The following is a 12229-nucleotide window of genomic DNA, read 5'->3' as shown; positions in this document are numbered from 1 at the left end:
TGAAAATCTGAAATTTGAAGCGCTCCAATGAGCATTTCCTTTCAGTGGCAATGTTGGCAATTAAAAAGTTTCAGATTTTGGAACATTTTGGATTAGGGATACTCAACCCATATTACACATTACACACACACATTATGTATGACATTATGTGTTATATATATGTACGACATTATGTGTTATATATATGTACCTTATGTATTATATGTATATATGGAAACTATATGCTGATTTGTAATGATTTGTAGGTTATACAATAGTAAGTAAAAAAGCAAGGCGTGGTAGTCTACCATATGATACATTTTATATAAAAAAGGGAAGAAAACAATGGTTTTTGAATGTATTACCCATTAAAAAAATAAAAAGTACTGCTGAAGAATCCTAATTTATACGCTTATATTTTTTTCACCTAGAGGTACTTATGATTTTGATGATCTCAGAAAAAAACACATCTTGGAAGATTGTATATGAGTTGTTCTATCTGATGCATTCAGGGATACAATATTAAAATAGCAAGGTCATGTAAATACAACCTCATGCTGAGCTTAATAATACTCAACAGCAAGCCAACTGTAATGATTTATGTAACAGTCTTGGTTTTTGTACCAAGCTTAGTAATTTTTTTTTTCTGATAAAAAAAATACAAAAAGATGACATGTCCACTTCTGTTGAAACCTAGCCCTTCCACCTGGGCCTAACTCTCCTCCCTCCTACTTCACCTAGCACCCTCCTTCTTCCCTGCCCTCTCCTCACCCATTCTTCTCTCCTTCCCCCTCAGCATTTAAACATGCTGGAATTTCTCCCATCACCCACAACCCCGGCTTTAAATTAACCCTTTGCATCCTAAAGTGCCAGCCTGCGCTTCCTCAGGAGAGGAGTGGACACTCTGCTTGCTCACCTCCTACTTCTTCCTGACGGATGGCCAGCCGTCTTCTACCTTCATAATTCTGCTGAAATTGTTCTTGATCAAAATGATCACTGACTTTCTATTCCCCATCCCAATGTGTGTTTTTCAGCTCAGTCTTAGCTTATGAGGCTTCCCTCTGTTACTATTACATTACATAATGAACACTCCTTTGATTTGCTTATAATTAGGGCTTAAGTGACACCCACATTCCCTTGATTTTCTTCACACATTTCCGACCATTTCCTTTTTCATCTTTTTTGTAGATTCCTCTTCCTCTGCTCATCCTCCAACTCCAGGGTTCTGTTGATCACTGCTCTCCTTAAAAACTGTTCTCTGGACGATCACATTGCTTCCACAGTTTTAGCTGTTCCTATATATTGATGGTTCCCAAACTTATACTGCCAGCCAGGAACTCTTCCCCAAGCTTACTAGATAACTCCATGTTCATGTCTCAGTGTTACCGCAAAGGCCGCACATTTGCAACAGAGCCATCTTTATTCCCTCACATTCCCTGCTTCTCCTCTGGCTCCACCCCATCTCTGTCTAGAGACACCAGTGTGACAGCTGTGAGTCATCCTTGGTTCCTCCTCCCTGCTGGCCCTTTCTCCTCACCCTGTCCCACCTAAGAATCAGTTGTCCTGTCCCACTATTGGGCATATGAGTCGTAAGATGCTACTGCCTACATATACACCATGGAATACTACGCAGCCATAAAAAATGATGAGTTCGTGTCCTTTGTAGGGACATGGATGAAACTGGAAAACATCATTCTCAGTAAACTATCGCAAGGACAAAAAACCAAACACCGCATGTTCTCACTCATAGGTGGGAATTGAACAATGAGAACTCATGGACACAGGAAGGGGAACATCACACTCCGGGGACTGTTGTGGGGTAGGGGGTGGGGGGAGGGACAGCATTAGGAGATACACCTAATGCTAAATGATGAGTTAATGGGTGCAGGAAATCAACATGGCACATGGATACATATGTAACAAACCTGCACATTGTGCACATGTACCCTAAAACCCTAAAGTATAATAAAAAAAAAATTTATGAAAAAAAAAAAAAAAAAAAGATGCTACTGCCTAAATATATCTTAGATCCATCTCTCTCTCTCTCCATCTCTGCTTCCATATCCTTGTTAAAGCATTAATCAGTCATCTCTTACTAGGATTACTCAAAAATGCCTTATAATTGGTATCCTGGCCTCCAGGCCTGTCCTCCCTTCAGTCTGTTTTCAACATAACTCCCTATATACATGACTTATCTCAAGTCATAACCCAATCACATCACCCACCTGCTGACAACCCACCACCTACAGCAGTGGTTCTCCATCTTGGATGAACATTAGAACCGCATGAGTGAACATGTAAAAACACTGATGCCTTGACCATACTTCAGCCCAATTAGTTCAGCGTCTCCAGAGACAGAGCCTGGGATTAGAACTTTTAATGCATCTCAGTGACTCTAGTGCTCATCCACGGTTGAGAATTGGTAATCTACAAGATAAAGTTCTAGATCCTTGATGAGGACTGGCTGGCTCCTGCCTTTCTTCAACCTTTTCTCCTGCTATTCCCTCTTCCTCACTCCCTTTGCTGGCTCACTCTTCCTTATATTCTGAAAGATTGAGCTCATCTAACACCTTCTCCTGGAAGCCCTCCCTGACATCTCCTCCATCCTCTGGCTGGGGCAGGTCCCCTTCTTCATGTTACCCTGAGCCTGTGCATCTCTCAATTACTACATCAGCCTTGTGATATTATAATTATCCTCTGACTGTCTCCCATGAAAGACAGTTTCTTGGGGGGCAAGGGGTGTGATTTATTCATTTTTGTATCCCAGCATCTGACAAATAGGCACTCAGATGTTTGAATGAATCAATTAAAAGGTGATGCCCATATATAGTTACTTTAGTAAATGACAACTACACAGTATTTCGTCAGCTGCCTACATTAGGATTATTTTAAATTATTTTAATAAGCAACAAATATAAAAATGAGGCATTTTATAATTGAGGCATGCTCAGTAAGCTTCAGAAATAAAATTACTCTGGACTCCATAGCTCCATGATGCCCGATCTGCAACAATCAACACTATACCATGTACCATAACTCCCTTACACATGACCACTGGCCCAACAGAATTAGCGTGCTGTTGACAGAGTGGACAAAGGCCTATTCTTCCTCCGCTTAGTGAAGGACCAAAGAAAGACTACGGTTCTAAATGCAAACACTCCCTGAAACCTTGACTACCCTTCCACAGCTGAGCTGGTGTGCCCATCCACTTTCATCACCATGGAAACCATCCTGATAAGGACGGGGCTTTCATCCTGATAAGAACAGGACCTTTGAACCCATATATGATGATTTTAGGTTGGCAGGTCCAGAGAGAATATTCTTTACTAAATCACTCCTGAAACTATTAATTAAAAGGTGATCTACTGAGCTACAGTGTAAAATATGCAGAAGAAAAGTTGATTAATGGAAAGGCTTTTACCTGATTCGATTTTGTTAAGTATTTTTCTTGCACACTGTACAAAAGCCTCTTCTACATTCTCCCCTGTTAGCGCACTTGTTTCCAAAAACATCAGCTCTAAAATGGACATCAAACAAAATAAAGTCATATTTAGAAGATGATCATAATTTTCACTTACAAAAGCCTGTGTAGCATTCTCTTAGAAAAGCAGACAAAATATAATTTATGACCTAAATACCATATATTTCTGTAAATATAAAATCAATATATGTCATTATGTGTTTTTTAAATGTTAGAAGAATTTTAGCCTTTTCTGAAAAGTAACTGCTATCTTGTGCTAGCACTTAACCTGATGAAGGGGCTGAGTAAGCAACCAGGCTTCCCCAGCCAAATGACTGCCCATCAGGAAGGAGCTGGCTTGCCAAAATGGCCCCGCCATTGATTTCAGGGAAAGTTGCAATGTCCTTCTTCAAACAGTCTGAGTGTCACCACAAATATGACCTACAAGTGTTTACACTTTTTAGGGGACTATATTGCAATCTGTCACACAGCCCATGAAGAGACAGTATAGGAATTAATACTCTTTCTACCCACCAGACTGGCTGTTCATCTCAGCAGAAAGGCCTGTTGAGCTTGCTCTCTTAGCAAACCATGGCCTCTCTAGCCTCTTGTATCCTCACTTGTAAAACTGAGTTTAGATGACATCCAAATTCCTTTTCATCTTTGTTAACGTTCTAAACTTCTGATTTCTAAACAGCTTTTTAAAAACTGTCATGATGGCATACGGATTTCTCTCATGTTTATTTTCTTAGCAAGAAACTAGTCAAGTTATAATATAATTTGGAATCTTAGAGTCCAAATACTGATATTAGGATATTCTAGTCTTTGGTTCTAAAAATTAAAGTTATTTAAAATGTCTGAATTTTTAAAAGATCATTCTCTTATCCATTAATTAAGCAACCATTAATTTTATGTGGCATTTTCATGTATTCTATATGGAAATTCAAAAAAGTTTCAAAGTCGCCTATAACCAAATGACTTAAATTTAGCAAATGAAGCCAATAAGCCAAGTATTTCTTCTTCTGCTTCCCTTTCTATTTGGGCTAATATTTCACCAAATTTCCTTCAAAATACATTAAAAAATAATGACATCATTTGGTTAGAGTCTTTAAATATTATTGTTATAAATTTCACTTTAGCCCAAGATCTCTAATATTCAAAGACCCTGGACTGAAAAGTCATTACATAATGTTACTACATTTGCTTTTATCATTATAGTAACTTCTGCAGGCAGAATGCAATATATTAAAAATACGCTAAACAGATCTAACTTATAGAAAAAACAATTGGAAATTCCACATTTCCTAAATCTAGTTTAATCCTGAAATTCCAATATATGTTTTAAATTCAAAGAAATGCTATTATCCTCAAATATGCCATTTGAAAAATAGTAAGAAGTAAACGGTCACTTGCCATTTTCTTGAGCAAATCTGGAGGCTTCTAAGAAGGTAACTTCACGATCTGCATCCAGGTCCTTCTTGTTTCCACAAAGGATGATCACAATGTTCTGACTCGCTAGCATTCGGGCATCTGTTAACCAATTAGTAAGCGCATTGTAGGTTTCTCGGCTGCGTAATATAAGATTGTGAAAATAATACATGTATTTTATAAAACTAGCAACTCTTTCCAGTCATTCTCACTACTCATACCACTTTTCAACATTTCAGGGTAATGGCACCAACACCTTTAAGGTAACTCAGACAATGTGAATGCACCAAGTATATACCACACCCACAGAGTTTGTTTCGTTTTGTTTCTGGTAAAATGAGACAGTAGTCAGGTATTTTGTGATTTTTCCTTTGCCCAGTCATGGGGCAAAAGGAAAGAGATGTTTCTTCATTCATTTGACAACTATCTATTGACCTCTTAGCATGTGCAAGGCACTAGACTCTGGTAGGCAAGATTTCATAGCTAATTGCTGCCTCTTAACGAATCCTTGCAATGTGCCAGCACTTTGTTTTACAGGACTTTATCACATTGATTCTTTATAAGGATTCCATGACACAGACTGCCATTTTCTCTGAGAAATCCAAGGCCCAGAGAGATTAATTACGTTGCCCTAGGTCACACAGCAGCCAGTGGCAGTCAGGACTTGACCAGCTCTGTCTGACTCCAGGACCAACTCTCAGACTTACTATTTTTGGCCCTCATATGTTTAAGGACTGAGTTCTTCTCATGGCACTTTGCTAGCCTGATTGATGACTTCACACTTTAGCAGGCTGAGCCTTTCACTGCCTGGGCAAGTGCAGGAAGGGCTGGGCCAGAAACTGCCTGCCTCCTCTCAGAACGCCTGGCTCCCGGGACACAGATTGGAAGAGGGAAGCGGCTGAGTGACATCCTCTCACTGGACAGGTTCCTACCCAGAAAGGGCCCCCAGGTGATGCCATTTAGATGACACGTTTCTAAGATAGTGCTACTGAGATCAGCGCTGTTGAATGTGATTTCCTCATGGATAAGAATGTTCTATAATCTGTTCTGATATGGTAGTCACCAGCCACACGTAGCTACTGAGGACCTGAAATGTGGCCAGTGCAATCGAGGAACAGAATTTTTTATTTCAGTTAAATTGCCATATGTCACAAACAGCTACTATCTAAGTGCTTCACATTAACTAATTTAAACCTCCCAATAACCTCCTGAGGATCATGTGATTATTACTACCTCCATCTTACAGACAAGGAAACTAAGGCCCAGGCAGTTGAAGCACCTGGCCTGAGAGGGTCACCCAGGTAGTGACTGCAACTGGGATTTGAACCCAGCAATCTCAGCCCAGAGTCTGTGTCCTCACCCTCTCTCAACTCACTTCTAATAACTTTCCATACATAAAGCTTTGTGAACCTTAAGGAAAGTGTCCAAGCATCATATCAAGAAATGCAATGTAATAGGGTGGATTGCTTTATCCACCTAAAACCTTACACATTTCTCTGCATGGGAAAGCAGTGGTAGGGGCTCGTTCAAAGACCTCTGAGACCCCAGATGGAAGGGCTAAGGGGCTTCCTGGATGCCAGCCACACCACCGTCCCTGGACACACAAAGCACACACTGCACGGAGGGCACCTTGCCAAGACCAGCCTTTGGGCTGCAGGGCACTGAGCAGCCTCCTTCACCACAGGGAGCTGGCATTACCTGGTGATATCATAGACGAGGAGAGCCCCGGCTGCGCCTCGGTAATAACTTCTCGTCACGGACCTGGAAGAATTATACTGGTTTTACTTTCAACCAATTGAGACCCTTTACTGTATCCCACCTTCCCATGAAAAACACCCATGCTTGCTTTGTAAACCACAACACAGGGACAGACACTGGTTTAAAAGAGAAATGATTCAAAGATATCTGAACATACATGTGAGGGGTTATTCTGTCTGAAATCACATCATTGTGGCAAGTAGGAGATTCCCTACAGTGGATGCAGCTCTCTGATGGATGTCTCCTTTGAGAACTCCTAGCAGGGTGAGCTGTCTGCAGGCAGAAGCCAGCACCACCCCCTAGATGGACACTAAGGGGCTCAGCAATCCACTCACTTCTCTGTGGGCTCCTCATCTACCCCACTCCCTGGCACAACTTTCTCCACCTCTTCCAGTTCTCGCCACCTCTTGGGGCGGTGGAATCCATAGTCACCACAGGAATCCATAGTCACCATGGCCCTGCACCCACCTGCATCCCTGTTCCATTACTATGGGAAAACTGAGTGTCCTAGCATGTCATACCCACTCTCACATTCAAGAAGGCGTCTTTCGGTCATACACATTTTCCCCTACGTTGTCAATCTCTCCCTCTTTGTGAGATCTTTCCCATTAGTGGCTGGACACCTATAATCCCAGCACTTTAGGAGGCCCAGGAGGGAGCACTGCTTGAGGCCAGGAGTTTGAGACCAGCCTGGGTAAGAGAGAGAGACCCTGTCTCTACAAAAACTTAGCCAGGCATGGCAGTGCACATCTCTAATCCCAGCTACTCAGGAGGCTGAGACAGAAGGACTGCTTGAGCCCAGGAGTTCGAGGTGATGGTGAGCTATGATCATGCCACTGCACTCCAGCCCGGGCAACAGAAAAAAAGAGAAAAAAAAAAAGCCAGGAGTTCAGGATTTTTCCTATTAGCAAAATAAAAATAAATTGGCTCTGGTACCACCCATCTTAAAACACAAAACAGAAATATGCTGCACAATCTTTTCAGCTACTGTCCCACTGTCTGCTCTTCTCCACATCCAACTTTCTTTTTTGAGACAGAGTTTCGCTCTTGTTACCCAGGCTAGAGTGCAATGGCGCGATCTTGGCTCTCTGCAACCTCTGCCTCCCAGGTTCAAGCAATTCTCCTGCCTCAGCCTCCTGAGGAGCTGCACCTGCCACCACGCCTGGCTAATTTTTGTACTTTTAGTACAGATGGGGTTTCGCATGTTAGCCAGGCTGGTCTCGAACTCTTGACCTCAGATGATCCACCCGCCTCGGCCTCCCAAAGTGCTGGGATTACAGGCGTGAGCCACCACACCTGGCCCCACATCCAACTTTCTGAAAGAGCTGTCTTTACCTGCAGCTTCCTCTTCTTCACCCCCAACCTGGTGTCCAACTCTGCTACTCCCCAAAAGCCTGTCAAGGTCCCCACCCTCTGTGCACCCGAAGCTGGTGTGGGCATTTCTGTTCTCACTCACTCGCGCAGCCTCTGCGCCCTGCACTCTGCTAGTCTTCCTCCCGCTCACCAGCCACTTCTCTGGCTCTGGTCATTCTTCTGAATCTGCCCTGCTGGGATTGCGATTCCCCAGAGCTGGATCCTGGGCTCTCTTAACATTCGACTCAAATTTTTTCTCCAGCTAAGATCCAAGTGCTGCCTCCGTATCTCCATGAGACTGCTTGATAAACAGGTCAAACTTAACATCTGCACAGCAGAACTTTTTGGTCCCACCCTCCAGGCCCGTCCTGGCCTAGGAAGAGGCATCACCACGCACCGTTTCTAAAGCAAATCAGCTCCACATTCATCCTCAATTTCTGTGCACCTCCACATTCACTCCGCCAGCCTAGTCCAGTCTCCTACACTACACAAATCCTGTGTCTGCCCACACTGCTGTCCCTGCTGCCATGTGTGGCCCACAGTCCATTCTTCAGAGCAGCCCAACTCATGACGGCCCACGACAGGACATCCCCCTCACTGCACCTGGCCCTTTGGCCCCATTCTCTTCCCTGCTCCCAGCCCCTGCCACTCCCGTCTGGGCTCGTCACACCGCTGGCTATCCTTGTCCCTTGGGTCTCATTAACACTATCTCCTCAGCAATGTTCCCCAAGCACCCCCATCCAGCGGACCCCCTCTGTCTATCTCAGTGCGCTGTCTCCTGGGTGGCACCATCCGACTTGGTGGGATGGTCTTTCTGTTTCTGTCTCTGTGTTGGCTGCCTGCCTCCCCTCCACGGGGCAGGGCTCTGCTGTCTCACTTACCAGAGGATCCCGGTGCCTAGCACAGGGCCTGGACCACTGCTAGCTAGACATTCCCAGAACTTAACTGTGGCCTAATTAAAAAAAAAAAAAAAAAAACATATTTGGTCTTCGTCCCAGGTTCCTGGCACAGAGGCCCAAACCCCTGTGATTTCCTTAGTGATAAAGGTGTCTTTTGTAAGCCAAGGAGATAACTGTGGGAAGAGTAGCAGGCTAGAGAGCCTTGGGATCGGGGCTGTGGCCGTGGGAGCCCTCGCCGTGTGAGGAGAGTGCTGGAACTTATAGCCTCGCCTCAGCCCTCTGGGGAGGAAAGAGGAGCTGGAGATTGAGTCAATCATCAATGAATAATGTCTTAATCAATCGTGCCTTTGTAATAAAACCTCTACAAAAAAACCAAAGAATGGGGTTCAGAGAGCTCCTGGGCTGGTGGTGGCATGGAGGTGCTGGGAGGTGGCCCATCCCCACACCTCGTCCTCCTGAGCATCTCCTCCACTGGGCTGTGCCTGAATTGACACCTATCTAACAAACCAGTAAATGCCGGGAAAAATGTTTTTCCTGAGTTGTATGAATCATTCTAACAAATTCTCCAACCTGACAGGGATGTGAGGGATGGAGGGCGTGGGAACTGCCAGATCTGTAGTTGGCCAAGAAGTGCAGGCAGCCTGGGCACTCCAGTTGTGACTGGCGTCTGAAGCGGGGGTGGCAGTCTAGGAGACTAAGCCCTTAGCCTGGAGGGTCTCCATTAACTCTGGGTAGTGTCAAAAGTGAATTGAAGTATTGGACACCCAGCTGGTGTCAGAGAATCCGACTGGCTGGTGTGAAGAAAAATCCCATAGACTTGATGTCAGAAAAAAAAAAAGACACCACAGAAATGAACTGTCCTTGGAGAACAAAGAAACCTGTGGAGCTTGCAACAAACAAACAAACAAAATTACTAATGATTACTTTGCTACTTGGAAAAGAAGAGCTACTTTTAAATGTACTTTTTAGCTCTTAGGAAGCTTCAAGGTCTTCATGTAGCTTGAAGCTTTTCCTCTCTGCCTTGAGACTGTTACCAAGAGAGGCACAGGCTTTAAGGACTGGCAGCAGGTAGAGGTACAGAGTGGACTGTTTGCTCTTCACTCCACAGCCTCCTAGGGCAGGGGGAAAGGCCTTGCTTGTTCACATCTATTAAGAAGCAGCGCCTTTCTATTCTTGCTCAGCAGGCACCTAGCTTCTAGAGGAAGAGGGAACTACGAGTTCTCTTCAAGATAAGCTGTATCACATCTACTTCTTAAAATTTTACTTTCAAATTTATTGTATAACACTGTCTTTTGACAAATGGTTTCTTATACAAATTACTCAAGTATACAAATTTACACATTTAAGTGTACTACTTTGAGGTGTTAAATTTTCTTACAAAAGTAATTTAACCAATATAATACATGTGGATAGTTTTAAAGTGAAATGTTACAAAAAGCCTCTAAATTAAACACAGCCATCTCCTGCCTCACTCCTCTCTGGGAGCCCTACTCTCCAAAAGCGGGTTGAGTTCTCTCTTTCTGGTAACTGGGTTTCCTTTAAGTCATTAAAAGAGCACATACTGCGCCCCTGTGTGCTAGACACTATTCTGGGCACAGGGGAAACCAACAGAAAACTCAAAAACCCTTACACTCATGGATCTTACAATTTCTTCCTTCTCATTTCTACAAAAGGTTTAGGAAACTGTGAACTTCAGAGCTGTTTCTTCCCCGCTCTGACAGTCGTGAGCTCACTTACAGAGCCCCTCACTTGTTCCCCTGGTCCTCCTGGAAGGGCAATGCCATCACATACTGACTGCTGTCTTAGTCTTCCCTCACCGTCCCTCTAGACCTGTGCCATTCTGAGCTGGATCTTCCTGCTGGCTTCATTTTCCTCTTTCTGGGTTCATGCCCTTGTCCTGGTGAAGTATATCCTCCTAAATTTTCTAAGAAAGTACATTTCTAAGAAGTCTCTAAGAAAGATAATCTTGGCTTCCTCCTCATTCTTGCAAATCTGTTGGTATTCAGCCTTTACTTGCACACTTACGGTTCGGCTAAGTTCAGAATTTTAGGTTGAAGAATTATTTCACCCTGAGTTTTGAAAGCAATGCTTCCATTTCTTTTAGCTTCCAATGTTGCTGTGGAAGGGTCTAAAGCAATTCCATTTTTCACACTTTATATGTGGCTGCTTTTTCCCTCTTGGAACCTTTCTGGTCTTCTTTACTTCATCTGTGGTGTTCTGAAATTTCACATGACATGCTCTGGTCTGGACTTCTTCCTTACTATGTTTGATTTTAGGTGGGCCAATTAATCTGGAATCTCCTTCAGTGAAGCATTTTCTTCTGTTGTTCTCTCTGCTCTTCTCTCTTCTGGAACTCCTAATAGTCAGGCATTGCATCTTCTGGATTAATTCTGGATAATTCTTTATGTCATCTCTCCCATTTTTCACCATGAGTTTACTTAACATATTATTCTGATTGCTCTTTTTAAGTATGACTTTGTTTCTATTACATACTTCAATGCAATCTCTGCTCTTCTTCCTAAGGATACTGTGGTTTTAGTGGGTTTTTCTTATTCCCTCGAAGTTCCAGCTTCTTTACTTTGAGCTCTCTCTTTTGCTATAGAAACTTTCTTCAAACTTCTGCCTGATCATTAAGAGCAAGGAATGAAAAAGTCTAAAAGAAGCTCTTTAAGTGTGGGTGGAACAGGTAGGCTTGGAGGCTTTCACTGTCAGATGACTGGATAGAGATTGGGCTGCTTCACTGGGAAAGCAAAATGTCAGTACCTTCAAGCCTTTCCTTTCTGACTATTCATTTTTCTGCAGAGAAGGCTCCTTTCTCCCATGTGGGACATACACACCTGGCTGCCAACGACCAGGGAAGAGGTAGGGGAGGTGGGTTGGGGGCCAGAGGCTTTCATTTTCACTTACTTTCCCTCTTTTCAGGCCTGACCCCATGCCCTCAGGTGGGCCTTATGACCTTCAGTCTAGACCCCATTTCAATATAAAAGACTGAACCTCTTATTTCGTGTGTAAACATGAACCTCTGTAACCTCTACCTCCTGTAGAACCTGATGCTTCCAAATCCTGACCTTTTCTGGGACTCTGGAGGAAGAAATGGCTTCCCCCATTACAGCACTTAAGGTGAAGCTCCTTCTGCTGTCAGAGCACCATCTACTTCCTATCTTTAAGATTTTTTTGGAAATCTCTCAATCATAATTGTGCACTCACTCAATCTTGGCCTTTTTGAGTTAATTCAATTTCAGTTACTTAATAGATATTTCAGTGGGGTTCTGAGAGGCAAAAGACATAAATGTCTAATTGAATCCACCATGTTTAATCAATGCTTCCAGAAAAATGGTGGTGACTAAAGGTG

The 12229-nt window shown here is 43.3% G+C and overlaps 1 protein-coding gene across 3 annotated transcripts in view; it reads right to left on the bottom strand.

Moving 5' to 3' along the window:
• Positions 1 to 12229, bottom strand: part of RAB4A (RAB4A, member RAS oncogene family) — a 33192-nt gene that overhangs the window by 2991 nt on the left and 17972 nt on the right. For 2 of the 3 annotated variants that reach the window (XM_058430482.1, XM_032136251.2), the window contains exons 4-6: positions 6566 to 6628; positions 4853 to 5007; positions 3401 to 3496 (exon numbers count right to left, since the gene is read on the bottom strand). In XM_058430482.1, the coding sequence (XP_058286465.1) occupies positions 3401 to 3496; positions 4853 to 5007; positions 6566 to 6628 (314 nt within the window). The remainder of the gene's footprint in view (positions 1 to 3400; positions 3497 to 4852; positions 5008 to 6565; positions 6629 to 12229) is intronic. The other variant, XM_032136252.2, reaches the window with a different exon arrangement.

Source organism: Hylobates moloch, unplaced genomic scaffold (assembly GCF_009828535.3).
Source record: "Hylobates moloch isolate HMO894 unplaced genomic scaffold, HMol_V3 SCAFFOLD_18, whole genome shotgun sequence".
Taxonomy (NCBI): Eukaryota; Metazoa; Chordata; class Mammalia; order Primates; family Hylobatidae; genus Hylobates; species Hylobates moloch.
The sequence above is the reverse complement of the archived record's forward strand: the minus strand, read 5'-3'. Positions and strand labels throughout refer to the sequence as shown.